Source organism: Mangifera indica, chromosome 3 (genome assembly GCF_011075055.1).
Source record: "Mangifera indica cultivar Alphonso chromosome 3, CATAS_Mindica_2.1, whole genome shotgun sequence".
NCBI lineage: Eukaryota > Viridiplantae > Streptophyta > Magnoliopsida > Sapindales > Anacardiaceae > Mangifera > Mangifera indica.
This window is the reverse complement of record NC_058139.1, coordinates 21,258,039-21,276,196: the sequence shown is the minus strand read 5'-3', so window position 1 is coordinate 21,276,196 and position 18,158 is coordinate 21,258,039. Positions and strand designations below refer to the sequence as shown.

Below are 18,158 nucleotides of genomic sequence, written 5' to 3'. Positions count from 1 at the left end.
ATTAAGTTTGAGTTAAAGATTTGACATGGTTTCTTAAACAAACTGATTTGAAACTCGAGTTTGAAGTTGGTGCAAATCCAAAATCAAATTGCTTTCAAGCCAAGTTCAAATCTCAATTCATCATTCTTGAGTTGATCTCAAACTAACCTTTATTCAACTTTTGCCCAAATTAAACTCATCCCTAGTTTGGATTAAATTTGGGGAGAGTTTTGTTTTGAGAATCTTTTATTATCAAAACTAAAAGATTATATCTCAAAGATCAATAATGAGTTTGGTATATTTGTATGCAGAAATAATTATTGTATTTAAATTGTGGTAATAAAATAATACTAAAATATTATTTTACTTAAATATTTTTTATTTTTTAATTGTAATAAAAATAAGATTTCTTTAAGAATCTCTTATTAGTTCAGAAGAATATAATAATTATATTACCCTTATACTATCAGACATATCAACATAGTAATACGCCAATGAATAAAAAAAAAAGAAATGTGGTAAAGATGAAATATCATACAAAGTTAATGAAGCCAGTATAGGAGTTTCATTGGTTGTTTGATATATATTACAACCACCCAACTAGACAATATGTTTGCAATGAGTTTGCTCTCATGATTCATGCATTGTGTTAGTGAAGTTCACTTTTAAGCTGCTAAAAGGATTGTAAGATATACTGACAGTGATTAGGCAAGTTCTACTGATGATATGAGAAGCACAAGAAGTTTTTGTTTCAACTTTGGATCAAAGTTGCTTTTATGGTGCTCCAAGAAATAGGTGATGACTCAGAGCACAGCTGGGATTGAGTATGTGGCAGCTGCTGATGATGTGAATCGAGCACTTTGGCTCAACAAGATACTTGGAGACTTACACATGAAACCAAAGGAGCCAACACAGATGTATATATATATCTAGACTGCAGTTTCAATTCTAAATAATCATGTTTCTCATGGCCGAACTAAATATCTTAACATCAAGCTATGTTTCTCAAGTAATCCTTGTATTTCTTAATGTTTCTTTTGTTATAAACTTTTTTTTTTGGTTTTCTGAACTGTTTTGGTGCAATACATGGCATTATAATTTTATTATTGATAATTATTTTTATGAATATTTTTTTTTGTTAAGTTAGAAATAGTTTTAGCTTCTTTAACTGGAAAACTTCAACTAATACGCATAATGTAGAAAATATCATGTATTCATGTTTTTACTTGTTTTTTCATATTTTTATCAATGTATAATTTACCTAGAGGTGTTACCACGTTGACAATTTAAGTCATTTATTTGTGGAACTGCATATGCATGCAAATGCGTAATCCGAAGGATTTTGCCAATACATTTCCGCTATGTAAACCTTCTTTTGTTTTTTGACTTTTCCCTTTAAAAATTATTATATTAAAGTCTCATATAAGTTTTTTTTTTTAAAATAAAATTTCTAACATTTTTTTATCTTTGATCTTAGTAGGTGCTGTTGTATTGCACAAAAACAACACAGAACCAAAAAAAAAAAAGATTACAGTAAAAGAAATTTTACACAGAAGGATTTTAGGACTAGAAATTTATTGATATAATTTTGATTCAATACAAGGGGTTGTCCCTTTAAGAAATTTACAGCTGCTATTTTGTTTATTACTTTTTTCATGTTTTATTTATCTTCCTTTCCCAATTGAGTAGATTGATGTAGTGGCTCCAAACATTCCAACAATGTATGAGCTACATTTTGGTGTTCCAATGTTTGGAGTCGTTCTTTGTATTAGGGTTAGATTTGAAATGAGTTTAATCGAGCTAGTCTAAGCTCAAGTTCAACTTGTTTTAGTGGAGCCAAATTCAAGTTTAAACTTATTTAAGAGATGTTTGAGTTTGACTTGATATTAAAATGATGTTATTTTGATTTATATTTCTCAAAAAGACATCGTTTTAGTAGATTCGTAATGAATTTTTCAAACTTACGAGTTTTACAAGCTAAACACTCTTAGAGCTTGAGTTCAAACTTGAAAAATATTAAACTTTCAAACTCAAACAAGCGTGATTTAAATCCAGTCCTACTCTGTACACTCAAATATAGGTCATGCTTCAGCTATGGTGGCAGTGAACTGAAACATTTAGAAGCCAAATTTTTTTTTGTAGATTATCAGTTACTGGATATTGCTTGTGGAGCAGCTGAAATTCTAGCAAAGGCTACAGCCAAGCTGCTTCTAGTCATAATCCCAGAGTGCAGCACAGTTAAGAAACCCTTTTCCACTCATCAAAACTTGGAATATGAGAGTCTTTTGGCAGAGGCAAAACTGGATTTCGAAGTTTAGACGACCAAAAGATGAATGGGATCCTGTTTCCCTGAACTACACTACAGGCACCACTTGAAGCCCAAAATGTGTCATTTATAGGCACAGAGGTGCATATCTCAATTCTTTGGTTGCAACTTTACTCAATGAGATGAACTCGATGCCTACATATCTCATACAAAAGTCAGAAAAAGAAGAGAGAAGAGGACACAAAAGAGTTGTCTTGGTCTTTCAGTGCACATCCAAGGGACTTTTTTGTTTTCCTTAATTTCACTGTTGAATCGCTTTAATTTTTGGGCTGCAAGTAAAAGACTTATTGTTCTTCATTCTGATCATTAGAGATCATATTTTGTTTTTCAAGTAAGCTTTTATATATGTTGGAACATAAGTAATTATACTGTACAACTTAGTTTAGACATTTTTTAGAAAAATATTTTTTTTTCTCTTTCGTCTATTATTAGATTGCTCTCAAATTTGGAAAGTATTTAAGACACATCTGATGCTATATTTTGGATGGTGGAGATTTGTTTTTTATGACTATATTATGAGATATAGGCTTACGAGTTTGCTATGATATTTTTTTTATTTTTTTTTGCAAATGTGTTATTATTTTGTTTTGTTGTTTTGGAAAGTTGTGTACTCATTTATAGGTTGAAAATAATGTAATATTATTTTGGATATAGTGGATTGGCTTATTTGAGTGATGCCCCCTAGTTTTACTCTTCGGATCGAGGAGGTTTCCACGTTAAATTGTTTTCCTTCTAACAAGTTTAAGCTCATGCTTTTTTATGTGGTTCAAATACTAAATGATACAAACTATTGTAGAACCATACTCTAAAAACTAGCTGATGAGATTGGAGCGTACAAAATTATATAAATCCTACACCAAAAGTTTAAACTTTTTTATGTGAGATCCAAATCTCATACTTTGTAGTTAGTATCCTAACAATTAATTGCATTAGTGTTAGAAAACAATGACAGCTACTTGCTACCTCTTCATGATCACTCTTCCCTATAAAAAAAAAAAAGGAACACGAAGTTCTACAAAGTGTTTTGTGACGGATTCGATTTTGGAGAATTGCCTAAGGAGAATACTACTTTGTTGCTTAGTTTCAGTTAGTTGATTGGGCACATGATTTCAGACTTGAAAATTACCATGTTATAGATTGAACTAGAAAGTGATACAACCTAAAACTCAAATGAATAAAACTTCTACAAATTACAAGAACAAAATAATTATTGACGCCTATCTAGATTTTTGATATCTACTTGATAAATTCATTATTTGCATATATTTATGTCATAATTTGCTTAGTTTTCATTGTGAATTTGTCAACTTATTAGTATTATTTTCTATGGTTTATCAGAAAACATGTTTAAAGATTAATTTGAGAAGATTTAGAGCAAAATTGAAGATATTTTGAGCAAAATTCATTAGAGATTATGATTGGATACATTTTAAGATACTAATCAAGGCAAGAAGGTCAAATTGGAAAATCTTATCAAGTGATTGCACTTTGGCCAATAAAAAAAGAGCTTGCTTACAATCCAATTTGGAAAAGATGTTTGGTGGGATTAGGGAGGGAATCTCTCAAATAACTGAACTCCTAAAATTTAGCCTTGATATCTTATCATTAGGGTGGTGTGTTTTACATTAAATAGGAAAAAAATGGGAGCACCTAAAAATCTTTTTTGGATGCCATTTTCTATTTGTTCTTTTTGCAATTTCTTTGTAAAAGATGAGAGGCTAGTTTTATAGTTCGGTTCAAGGAGACAACTCTATCTCTATCATTGGTTGTGAGAAGTAAAGTTGTGATTCATAATTATTTTATATTCAAGTATTTATTTCTTCCTTAGTTTGACTTTATGCAATTAATTACTATTTCTTGCTTGTTGAATTAGTTTGGGATTGCATATATGCTTTCTAGTTCCTCTCAATCCGTAATTGTTGTTAGGAATTAGAATAAGACACAAACTAAATTAACTGGATATCTTCCTTTTCATGCTAATTTACTAGGAAGAAATGAAACAAGTTAAATCTTTTAAGCTTTTGAATTGTTGTTTGGAATAAATTTATATTCTTTGTTTTTACGGTTTTTATTGAATGAATGAGAATTCTCTTTTCAATATTGAAATTGTTTGATAATAAAGAATTGATTGGAAACTTTTTCCAGTTAATTTTACTATTGAATGTCTCGATTTTTTTTAACTTTAAAGGATCGAATTTATTTGTTTGAATTAAAGATGATTATTTCACTTCTATGATCAATCAAATTTGTGAAATGAATGTTTAACCCTTGAACTGGATTATTTTAATTGGATTGGTTTTCTTAATTTTTTTAGAATTTTTATATTAAATTCTTATATATATATATATATATATATATATATATATATATATATATATATATATATAAACCTCACTCTCAATATTGGTTTTCTTTTGTAGAAAGTTTATTGTAAAATTTCCCTTGGATTTGACCTAGTTTTCATTGTCATATTACAAAAAAAAAAAAAAAAATTTGCTAATAGTAAAAATTATTTTTATTTTTGGAGGTTTTGATGGACCACCACTACTTCCACTTGAGATAGCCGAAAAATGGTTTCTCTAGAACAGGTATGCAATTGACAAACCAACCAATCGACCAAGATGCAGCTGCAATACTAATGCATGCACGCCATTGGCCCCAGTTCAATCTCTCTATATTTGACAAATTCTTAAGAAATTCCACCATTAATGCTTAAAGAATGATGGTTATTGCGATGAACCCTAAACACAACTTGTTTTTATGTATCCCTTGAAACACATTTTTCTTTTCAAGCTTCCTTGTGTTGAATTAATTGAAGACTTGATAGAGGACAAATGTGTTGAAGATCAAGGTATCCTTCACCTTCTCATTTACACCAAAAATTGATTCACCTCTGAACTACAAGGTCAACAGAATGACTATCTAATACAAAGCTTGAGTTAAAAGATTTCTCCACATAACATTTGTGATAAGTGGCTCTCTACGACCTACAGGTGGGTTATCCATGAGCTCCTTCATTGGCTTCTCTGTGGCCAGAGTTAGGGGTCCAAGTGTGTCAATAATCAAATTCACCTACAACAATTCAACTGTTGTTAGAGGTACTTTATTTGCAAAAACCGTTGAGCTTGATAATGACTATATCTTTTGGATATTAGTGTAAGCACATCTTCCCTATTTCAAAATTGTGGCTACAAAAGCAAAATTATCGTCGATAATGACCATATTTGAGCTTTTCTTGGCCACTTCAGTGCCTTGAATTCCCATAGAAAGTCCTATTTCTGCTTCCTTCAGAGTTGGTGCATTGTTTGTGCCATCTCCGGTGACTGCAACTATATGACCTTTTTGTTTCAAGCACCGTACCATGAGCGACTTATCAAAAGGAGAAGATCTTGCCAACACACATATTTTATCAACTTTCTCCATTCTCTGCTCTGGTGTGTAGTTTCTGAACTCCTCCCCTTCCACAGCTAACCCGTTTGGCCTAAGGATTCCACATTCAGTGGCTATGGCTTTTGCAGTGAAAACATTGTCACTAGTGATCATCTTAATGTTGACACCAGCACATTGGCAATCGTCCACAACTTTCTTTACCCCTGGACGACATGGGTCCTTCATACCCACCAGTCCTGTTAGGCTCAAGCTGTCTTTTGTTAACTTTTTCTCATCTTCTTGCTCTTCTTCAGAAATACTTTTATGTGCAAAAGCAATCCATCGAAGGCTGCTAGCTGCCATACCTTCAATGATGTGCTCAAATATTTCCCTTGCGTAATGATCCAGATTCTTAACATTTCCAAAAGCATCATAGTAACTCGAACACTTAGCTAGAAGCATCTCTGCTGCTCCTTTCCAAGCACATTGATTGTATTGTCTATCTTCTTCCTCATCATAACCCCACTCATTTTCTTTTTTGAATTGAATGCCTCAAATTGGAGAATAATGCAACTCCGTTTTATCTTCTACATATCCATGCCGAGATCTTGAGCAGCCCAAGAAAGAATAGCTTTTTCAGTGGTACTGCCTGAGATTTCAAATTCAGATCCTGTAGTAGCCTTGTAGACAGTACCTGTTGTATTTAAAGCAACTCCATCTTGAATCAATTCAACAATCCTGGGAGAAATTAAAGAAGCACAACCCTTTTCGATAGATTCCTGGCCAAGCCAAAACTTTGTTACCTTCATCTGGTTAAGAGTGTGAGTCCCCGTTTTATCAGCGCAAATGACAGTGGCTGAGCCCATTGTTTCAGTGGCAGAGAGCTTTCTCACCATAGCTTGGTCGATCATCTTTCTCTTCATCGTATAATCAAGAGTTAGCGTAACAGCTAATGGAAGACCTTCTGGAATTGCAACTACAACAATTGTAGCTGCAGAAGCTACAATTCGCTCCACGGCATTGACAACGTTGTCAGCCTTTGGTTTGCTTCCATTGTTATCTCGGTTTCCATTCTTGTCTGCTGTAGTTCCAGTGAAATAGCGAGTCAACAAGACTAAGAGAACCAATAAAGCAACTGTCGTTCCAACCTTGTCTTTTGCTGAAGTTAGCTTACTGAGCCTTGCTTGCAAAGGTGTTTGTTGCCCATTGTCCCGGCTTATTTCACTCATCATTTCGCCCCATCGGGTATTCATACCAACTGACGTGACAATCATACGACCATAGCCATCAACGACTTTGGTGCCAGAGAACAAAAATGGATTCTGGCTGCTGTTTATCTCCACATGATCACTCTCCCCTGTCATGCTCGATTCATCTACTTGTAATGAATGGCCATTCAGAAACAATCCATCAGCAGGAACTTGATCACCTTTTTTTTAGGCAAACAACATCCCCAACAACTACACCAAGAATTGAAATTTGTTACCGCCGACCTTTCCTGATGACTTCGACTTGGATATTGTTGCTCACTTTAGATAGCTTGTCAAATTGTCTGTTTTGACTGTAATTACTCACAGCTGAAACAGCGATGAAAAGAAATACAGCCACAAAAATGCTTCCACGGTCGTACCGATCCCCTTTGAGGCTAGAAAGAATCAATATAGTGACATTTCTTTGGGAAATTGGAATTTTTAGCACTATTTTATTCCGTGTATACAAAAATGCCACCTATCCTAAAACTTTTACAAATATACCACAACAGTAATCACCTTTCCCAAAATACCCCTGTTCAATATTTCATGCACAAATTCTCTCTCTTCTTCTCTGTAATTTTTTTTTCTCTTCTTCCTCTTCTTCCAAAGTGATAAAGGAATCACTCTCTTTTCTTTCTCATCTTCAAAAACAAAAGCAGGAAGGAAAATATTGAATTCTTTAGATTAAAAATTTTTCAAAGTAAGGATTTAAAAAAAAAGAAAAGAGTAATTCACAAAAAAACTTAACCACATCCACTGTATATGCCTTGGAGGAAATGACGATTGGATAAGCCATATAACAGTATTTAATTGGAAAAAAAAAAATTGAAATTTAAGGATTAAAACTGAAAAAAAAAAAAATTTTGCTTTAACTGAAAAAAAAAATGTGAAAGTTGCTGCTGGGTTTTCAGGGGTTGGCGTTAACGCCAACCCCTGAAGATATATACATATAAGGGTTGGTGACGCCAACCCTTATATGTATATATTATATACTATATTATTATAATATAATAATATAATATATTATAATTATATAATTAAATTATAATATTATTATAATATTTTATAATATAATATATATATAAAAAATATTATATTATATATAATATAATTTTGTTACCAAGGGTTGGCGATGCCGCCAACCCTTGGTTTATATATATATATATATATATATATATATATATATATATTATAATATATAATGATATATTAATACATATTATAATATATTTATATATATTATATTATATTATAATATATAATATATATTATAATAATATAGTTAAACGCCAACCTAGCCTGTACATATAATATGTATATAATGTATTTATATTAATTAATATATATTATTAGATTATTATATTAATTTTATATATTATAATTATATTATATTATATTTTTTATTATAATATTATTAATTATAATTATATAATATTAATAATATATGGCGCCATGGGTTGGCGTTAACGCCAACCCATCGCCCCCAGACTCCTTTGCATATATTTTATAAAATATAAAATTATATTATAATATAATATAATATAATATATATAATAAATTATATTATATATAATATAACATATTATATATAATATATAATTATATATAATTTTATTATATATATTATAATATATAAAATAATATATATTATTATAAAGGTTGGCAGAAATAGTTGGCTTGTTAGCATTAATTTAGGTGGGCCCATATTTTATAAACTAAAACTATTGGTGTAAGAAAGTTGGCGTTATTATACTTTAGGATGGGCCCACCTTTTAATAAACTAAACTTAAAGCTTGGAGTAGTTAAGGGTTGGCGGAAACGTCAACCTTTGGCATTAACGCCAACCTTTATGATAATATATATAATATTATATATAATTATATTATATAATATAAATATATATTATATATATTATTATTATAGATTTGAATTAAATTAATTTAAAAAATATATTATTAAAATATAATATAATATATATATTATTCAAATTAATCAAATCAAATCAAATTAATTTAAATTTGAATTAAATTAAAATTTAATTTAAAAATTAAAAAGGGTAGGTGTTCATATTTTTTAAACAAAAAAAATTTAATTAAAAAAAAGGGTTACCTTCTAAAAAAAAATTTAATTAAAAAAAAGAGGGTCAACACAAACCCTCTTTTTTTTATATTATAATATATATATATAAATATATTATAATATTTTAATTATATATATTATATAATATATATATATATATATATTTTATATATAATATATAATTATATATAATAATAATATAATATATAATATTATATTATATATATATAATATATATATATAATAACCAAGGATCGGCAATGCCGTCAACCCTTGGTAATATATATAAAATATATTTTATATATATATTATATTATATTATATATTATAATATATATAATATATAATATTATAATATTAATATTAATATAATATAATATATAATATATTATATTATATTATATTATAATATAATTATATTATATTAAAACAGGCAAAGGTCGCCAACCCTTTGCCTGTTTTAATTTTTTTTGAGCGCCAACCTTAAAAAATTAAAAAGGGTTGGTGTGCGGCCAACCCATGCCAGCCGTCTTTATTTTTTTTTTCAGTGTTTTTAATTAAATACCTATCTCATTTGTTAAAGTAGAAATCTAAAATTTACAGAATAAAATTTCATAAGTCTGTCAATCAGTTTTTTTTCCAGATTTTTTTTTTTGCCAACCTTTTTAATTTTTTTCAGTAAAGAATTCTTAATCTGAAATCTATTTTTTTTTCAGTTTTTTTCTTTTATTTTTGAAACATTTATTATATTTTCTATATGATTCCTTTATCACTTTGGAAGAAGAGGAAGAAGAAAGAAAAAAGTTACAGAGAAGAAGAGAGAGAATTTGTGTATGAAAGATTGAAAAAGGGTATTTTGGAGAAAGTGATTACTGTTGTGGTATATTTGTGAAAACTTTAGGATAAGTGATATTTTTGTATACACGGAATAAAATAGTGGTAAAAATTTCAATATCCCCATTTCTTAATGCTTCCACCATAAAATGAAAGAAGCTCTTTGATGGGGGTTTCATGTAAGTGTTTGAACCAAACTTCTCACGTCGTTGAGCAACATCTTCGTCATTGTTGGTGCATATCCCTCCATCAGTATTTTTAGTGATGATGTAAGTAAGGATTACGTTACCTGCTGGGATGGTGACGCTATTCGTTGGTTGGTCCTGATGTCAAGCTATAATATTATATTTAATCTATTTCAACACGTTTAACCCATTACCCATATAATATATTTTAATATAAAATGAGATGTTTTTATCAAAACGAAATTGTTTTACAATTTCACCGTCTATTTATTTTGGATGGTGCTCATAAACTCTTAAATAAAAAAAAAAAAACTAGCTTAATTAATTAATATAGGTGCATAATAAAAATAAATATATAATTATGACAAAGAGGATTAAGAAGTACATCAATTAAAATTTTATTAGTTTGTAAACAATCAATCTAAAGATAACCCAAATCAGTATTAGTAAAAATAATAATAATAATAATAATAAATTTAATTCAAACCCATTTTTTTGCGAGATATACCGGGTTAACTAATTCTCGGTATTTTATACATGCTATAGAATCCCTATTTAGTTGTTTTAATTTTTTAATTGTAATTTTTTTCTTTGTTAGCGTTTGTCTTGGTTGTATATATTTTTAGACAATATTAGAATACACAAGTTGAAAAATTTACCCAAAATTATTTTTACTGATGGCGTATGAGCCTACCCCCGTATAAAACACAAATCAAAAGAAGTCATCGTTTTTACCTAGCATTATGATGAATGAGTTAGATGTTTTTTCATACATTCTTTATCCTTTTGATCATTTAGGCCTAATTTTTGTATTAACACCTTACAACAGTGACAATTTTGTTATATAAAAGAGTTCCATGAAGACAACCTTATTTACAAAGAGGAAGGCAGTTTTATTGATGGAAGTTTGCCTCAACCAAACAATATCTTAAGAAATATGTCAACAATGGAAAAAAAACAATGCGATGGTGAAGGTATGGCCCATAATTTCCTTGGAAAAAGAAATCCAAGAGAGTGTTCTATATGCAAAGACTACTCGCAATCTATGGAATGAGCATTGTAAGAGATACAAGCAAAGCAATATCCCCCACTCAAACAAAATTCGAAAGAAATTTTCAAATTTGGTCTAAAGAGACAATGAATCATTGAATCATTGACTCAGTATTTTATCAAATTTAAAACTTTGTAGGAGGAATTGCATATGTGTGATCTATGCCAACTTGCCTATGTCATACTGCAAAAGATCGTTAACGACGTTGAGAGATAAGAAAGACATCAATTTTTGTTGAGATTAAATAGTAACTTTGATAATCTTTGATCAAATGTTTTATCCATGGAGTTGATATCAACTTATAATTTCAACTGATATATATATATATATATATATATATTTTAAATTTTTTATTATTTCTAGATGTATTTAACATCTCTTTTATATTCTCAATTAGACAGAATTATTTTATGCTTCTATTAGATCTTTTATGCAATTTATAAGACTATTTTTGTATAGCTTAGACTCTTGGACCGACCTACATTTTTAATTGTAAATATAGTAATTATAACTTTGGATGTTTATCTTTTTTTTAACTTTATCTTTGTAAAGACTTTGATAGGTTTTTAAGAAGAGATGGTAATATCTCTTTAGTTGTTTTTAGCTAGGTTTCTTTGAGATAGGCCGTCCTGACCTTAGCTTGTTTAGCTATCATCTTGTTTAGCTATCATCCCCACTAGAAATGATGAGTTTAGGTATATATATATCTTTCGTATAAACAATATTATGTGTATTTATTTTGAGTATATAAATATATATACTTATATGTGTCATTATATGATTTGATATTATTTTATTTTTAATTCAAAATCATCCAATTATGTAATAACACATATAAATTTGTATATATTTATGTATCTAAAATAGATACACAATTTTATTATTTCTAAAATTCAACTTTTCATTTTAACTTTTCCGAGAAAGAGTTACAAATTTGTAACTTTTCATGATTTAATATATACAGATAGACTGAGACTTTTCTTAGTCAATTTATTTTATATAGTAGAATTAAATGTTAAATAAGGAAAAGATTCTAATGTTTGCTGATACCCTCATTCTATCTGCATGGAAGTGAATGTAAATGCGTATTATTATTCACACTGATACAAAGAAATTTGCCATGTAACCTTCCCTGCTCTGACTTTTCCCCGTCTAAAAAACATCGAAATTTATTATATTAAAATCTTATAAAAGTTTTTTTAACATTAAAATCTAATTCAATTTCTAACTTTTTTTTTAAATCTTAAGCGAAAAGAACTTGTTTTCACCCATGGTATAGGGAAATTCTAAAATCTTACCTTCTAATTTTTAAAAACTCAAATACTTATCTATAATCAAATTCCTATTAAAAATTTCAGTTAGGATTGAGGGTAAAACTATTATTAAACCAAAAAATTTTAAAAATTAAACTTTTATTACAGTTTCTCTCCTCAATTTGAAAAACTTAAAATTTTTTTTTAAAGTTTGAAAAGTAACAATTTTTCCCTTAGGATTTTCTCTTCTCTCCGACAACCAATTTCTTCCCAGCTCTCAGCCGACCTTCTCTCCTTCTTCTCCCTCAGCCAATCGCCTCCTTCCATCTTTCGTAAGAGACGGAGGTCTAAGACAAAAACCATTTGTCTTCGTCTTCTTCTAAGACAAAGACGATGGTTTTCATCCCCAACAAAGGCGAAATCAAAGTAATGAAAGGCAATCAGCTGAGGGAGAGGAAAGAGAAAAGGTTGGCTGGCGGTCGAAAAGAGTGAGTCATCAGAGGAGAAAAAACCTAAAGGAAAAATAACCACTTTTCAAATTTTAAAGGAAAATTTGGAGTTGGGGGGGGGGGGGGGGGGGGGGGGGGGATTGTGAGAGTTTCAAATTGAGAGGGGAAATGTGATAGAAGTTTAGTTTTTTAAATTATTTTTATTAAATAACAGTTTTATCCCTAATCCTAACTGAGATTTTTAACAGAAATTTGCTCATATATGAATGCTTGAGTTTTTAAAAATTGAAAGATAAAACCTTGGGATTTCACTAGACCTAGGGTGGGAACAAGTCTTTTGGCCTTAATTTTATGTCTTAGTAGGTGTTGTTGTATTACCTACAAGAGCAGAAAAAACTTATAAGTAAAATGAGGATTTTAGGACTTAAAATTTATTGATATAATTTAAATTCAATACGGGCTAAGGTGTACGTGAGGAAGAATGCAAAAAAGGGTGTTAATGTGACACATGGCCGCAGCTTATGTGTTACACTTGTTGCACTGCAACAAAAAGAGGAAGGCAACAAAAACAAATCAGCACAAACCAGAGAAACGCGCAGCATCCGTCCAACTGCAGATGAAGAAGAAATGGATGATATAGGCCGATAGCAGACAAGAAAAGAAACAGAGGACTTTTGTGAAGATAGGAAGTAAGGGAGAGCTTCCAGCCTCTGGAATACACAACAGAACAAGTTTGCAGCATCTGAGGCAGAATTCCAGGCTGCAGCAGAACAAATTCCAATTAGTACCGGGTCTGTATCGAATACATATTCTTAAAGGGAGTTGTCCCTTTTAAGAAATTCTAAGAAAGACAATGATTTTAGAACTGGAAAATTACTGATATAATAATCTTTATTCAATACATATCCTTCAGTACAAAAATTGTAATCAGAAAAACTAAAAAAATCTTGGCATGACTAACAATTTCAAATTATACAAGATTAACAAAACGCTGGAGTTTACTGCTGGTTGTGCTGCTAAATAATATAACCCCACAGAAGTTTAGCTCTACATAATCACTCTCCCCTGTGCAAAGTAGAAATACGAAGTTTCACAAAGAGTTTGTGATGGACTTGATTTTCGAGAATTGTCTAAGGAGGATAGTCAAATGGTAACTATGTTAATATTCTATGTATGATTATTTTATCTTAAGTGATTAGTCTAATTATGATATATTATTAAAACTTAAAAATCAAATGAATAAAGGTTCTTATTACAAGAATGAGTTGAACATAGGTTCTAATTACATGAATGGAATAATGATTGACACGTATTTGGATTTGTAATATCTACTTCTTCCACTTGAGATAGCTAAAAAATGGTTTCTCTGGAATAGGTATGCACTTCACTAGCCAATCAATCGGCCAAGATGCAGCTGCAAGACAAATACAAACACCCCATTGGCCCCAATTCAGTCTTTCTGTATCTACGAACTTCTTTAGAAATTCCACCACTAATACTTGAAGAATGATGGTTACTGCAATGATCCGCAAGAACAACTTGTTCTTATGTATCCTTTTAAACACATTTTTATTTTCAGGCTTCCTTGCATTGAATTCATTGAAGACTTGGCAAAGGACAGATGTGTTGAAGACCAAGGTATCCTTCACCTTCTCATTGACACCGAAAATTGATTCACCTCTGAACTGTAATGTCAACAAGATGACGATCTGATACAAAGTTTGACCTAATAGATTTCTCCACATAACATTGGTGATAAGTGGCTCAGTACGACCCACAGGTGGTTTATCCATGAGCTCCTTTGTCGGCTTCTCTGTGGCCAGAGCCAGGGCGCCTAATGTGTCTATGATCAAAGTCACCCACAACGATTGAGCTACTTTTAGAGGTACTTCACCTGCAGAAACTACTGCTACAAAGTTTATCACAAGAGCAACAACATTCATTGTAAGCTGCAACTGAATAAGTTTTTGGATATTATTGTAAACACATCTTCCCCATTTCAGAACTGTGGCCACAAAAGCAAAATTATCATCCAAGATTACTATATCTGAGCTCTCCTTGGCCACTTCAGTGCCTTGTATTCCCATAGAAAGTCCTATATCTGCTTCCTTTAGAGCTGGTGCATCATTTGTGCCATCCCCAGTGACTGCAACTACATGACCTTTTTGTTTCAAGCACCGCACCATGAGCAATTTATCAAAAGGAGAAGACCTTGCCATCACACATATTTTATCAACTTTCTCCATTCTCTGCTCCGGTGTGTAGTTTTTGAACTCCTCTCCTTCCACGACTAACCCATTCGGCCTAAGGATTCCACAATCAGTGGCTATGGCTTTTGCAGTGAAAACATTGTCACCAGTGATCATCTTGATGTCCACACCAGCTTGTTGGCAATCCTCCACAGCTTTCCTTACCCCTGGACGACATGGGTCCTTGATACCAACCAGTCCTATTAGACTCAAGTTGTCTTCAGTTAACTTTTTCTCATCTTTTGCATCTTCCTGCTCTTCTTCAGAAATACTTTTATGTGCGAAAGCAATGCATCGAAGACTGCTAGCCGCCATACCTTCAATAATGTGCTCAAATAATTCCCTTGCATCATGATCCAGATTCTTGACAGTTCCAAAAGCATCATAGTAGCTCGAACACATTGCTAGAATCATCTCTGCTGCTCCTTTCCAATGCACATTGATTGTGTTGTCTATCTTCTTCCTCATCATAACCCCACTCCTTCTCTTTTTTGAATTGAAGGCCTCAACCTGGAGAATAATACAACTCTGTTTTATTTGCTCCATATCCATGTTGAGATCTTGAGCAGCCCAAGAAAGAATTGCTTTTTCAGTAGGACTGCCTGAGATTTCAAATCCAGATCCTGTAGTAGCCTTGTAGACAGTACCAGTTGTATTTAAAGCAACTCCTTCCTGAATCAATTCAACAATTCTGGGAGAAATTGAAGAAGCAAGACCGTTTGTGATAGATTCCTGGCCAAGCCAAAACTTTGTTACCTTCATCTGATTTAGAGTTAGAGTCCCCGTTTTATCAGTACAAATGACGGTGGCAGAGCCCATTGTTTCACAGGCAGAGAGGTTTCTCACCATAGCTTGATCCATCATCATTCTCTTCATCGAATAAGCAAGAGTTAGCGTGACAGCTAATGGAAGACCTTCTGGAATTGCAACTACGAAAATTGTAACTGCAGAAGCTACAATCCCCACCACAGCATTGACAATGTTGTCAACCTTTGTTTTGCTTCCAACGAATTCTTTGTTTCCATTCTCGTCTGTTGTATTTCCAGTGAAGTAGCGAGTCATCAAGACTACAAGAACCAAGAAAGCAGCTGCCAATCCAACCTTGCCTATCGATGAAGTTAGCTTGTTGAGCCTTGCTTGCAAAGTTGTTTGTTCGTCATTGTCCCGGCTTATTTGACTCATCATTTGGCCCCATAGCGTATTCATACCAACTGATGTGACAACCATACGACCATAGCCGTCAGCGACTTTGGTGCCAGAGAACAAGAATGGATTCTGGCTGCTGTTTATCTCCACATGATCACTCTCCCCTGTCATGCTTGATTCATCTACTTGTAAGGAATGGCCTTTCAGGAACAATCCATCAGCAGGAACTTGATCTCCAATTTTTAAGCAAACAACATCTCCAACAACTATTTCAAAAATTGAAATTTGTTGCCGCAGACCTTTCCTGATGACTTCGATTTGGATATTGTTGGTCACTTTAGATAGTTTGTCAAATTGTCTGCTTTGTCTGTAATTACTTACAGCTGAAACCGCGATGAGAAGAAAGACAGCCACAAAAATGCTTCCACCGTCGTACCAACCTTCCTTGAGGCCATGCTCTTTTATGCCAAAAGCAAGAGAAAGAGCTGCACAACCTGAAAGAATCAATACAGTAACATCTTTGAATGCTTCCACCATAAAATGAAAGAAGCTTTTTGATGGCGGTTTCTTGTAAGTGTTTGGACCAAACGTCTCACGTCGCCGAGCAAAATCTTCTTCATCGCTGCTGCATATTCCTCCTTCAATATCTGTTTTCAGAGCAGTAGCTACGCCATGAACCCCATCAAACTCATGAAGTCTGTCTAGATTTTTCTCCTTCACAAGCTCTGTAAGGCTTCCGGGATCAACCTTGAAGTATTGATCATCATTATCCAGTGGAACATCGACAATACTCAAAACAGTATGTGAAGAGGAGCGGGGAACTTTTTTACTAGTATTTTTGGTGGTTGTTTTGCGCAGAGACAGAAGAGCTCTGGAGCAGTAAATTTTGGCGAAAGCTGAATGCCATTTTTTGCTAAGAGGAGCATCAAGTAAAAACTTAATGCAAGCGACGTTTGCATGCAGAATGGTAGGGACGGTCATGGTGTTTTAACAAGAACAAAAAGGGATCGAAAATATATTATGCAATGAAAAGATTTGAAGAAAAGCTTGCTGGTATGAGATGTGAGAATAATAGAATATTACCATTGTTGTGGTTACATATATACACAGGGCCGTCTGGGTCCTATATCCGTGATGGTGGATTCCTGGGCCTACATGAGATTGACTGAATGTAACCCGCGTTGACTGGAATGTAAAAGGGGGATTGGCTAAGAAGAACGCTATTTCCGCGTCTCTTCTGCGCTGCGTTTGAAACATTATTCTAGTAACTTGGATTTTATAAATGGCCTAGTAGGGAATGGATTAGGGTTAGATTCGATGTGAATGGTCTAAGTTCAGATTCAAATAAAATTTAACCCTAATTTGGATTGTGATTAAGGATATTTTATTTTACATAAATAATTATTATATTTGATAGATAATAATAAAAAATACTTAGTAAATAATAATAAAAAATTTTAAGGTGTTATTTTTTTTAAATATACAAAATATATTAAAGTTAAAATTATTTTGATAAGAGAAATTCTATGTGTATCCTCTGTAAGTACATAATTGTATACATATTAATATATGTTATTAGATAAGTAGATATTATTTGATCTTTAATTTAAAATCACTTAATTATATAATGACACTTATAAGTATATATACATATATATAGTCTTATTGTTTGAATAATTCTTTTACAATAAAACTAGGTATATATAGCATAGTATGTATATATATTTTTAGATACATAATTAAATATATAGATAATATATCATCATATAATTAGATATTATTTTTTTAATTTAAAATTATCAAATCATATTATCTAACGCAAAAATGTATATTCATTTTTAAATGCATATAATAATTATATTATCCTATATTTTCTTTTGCGTCAAATTAGTAATAAAATAAAATATTACTATAATTGTGTACTATCTATAAAATAAATAAAATAATATCAATAATATAAGATAATATATCATTTAGGATGGCAA

At 31.4% G+C, this 18,158-nt stretch overlaps 1 protein-coding gene and 1 pseudogene across 1 annotated transcript; both read right to left on the bottom strand.

Annotated features, from left to right (window-relative positions):
• Positions 1-4,849: 4,849 nt before the first annotated feature.
• LOC123211631 lies at positions 4,850-12,656 on the bottom strand (annotated as a pseudogene).
• A 1,353-nt stretch (positions 12,657-14,009) lies between these two features.
• Positions 14,010-17,228, bottom strand: LOC123210942 (putative calcium-transporting ATPase 13, plasma membrane-type). Its single transcript, XM_044629441.1, has one exon. It carries the CDS (start codon positions 17,152-17,154, stop codon positions 14,107-14,109), a length of 3,048 nt encoding a protein of 1,015 aa, XP_044485376.1. The 5' UTR covers positions 17,155-17,228; the 3' UTR covers positions 14,010-14,106.
• Between the last annotated feature and the right edge of the window lie 930 nt (positions 17,229-18,158).

Excerpts from the sequence above, each read along its gene's own strand:
- LOC123210942 (XM_044629441.1), bottom strand. The coding sequence starts at position 17,154 with ATGACCGTCCCTACCATTCTGCATGCAAACGTCGCTTGCATTAAGTTT.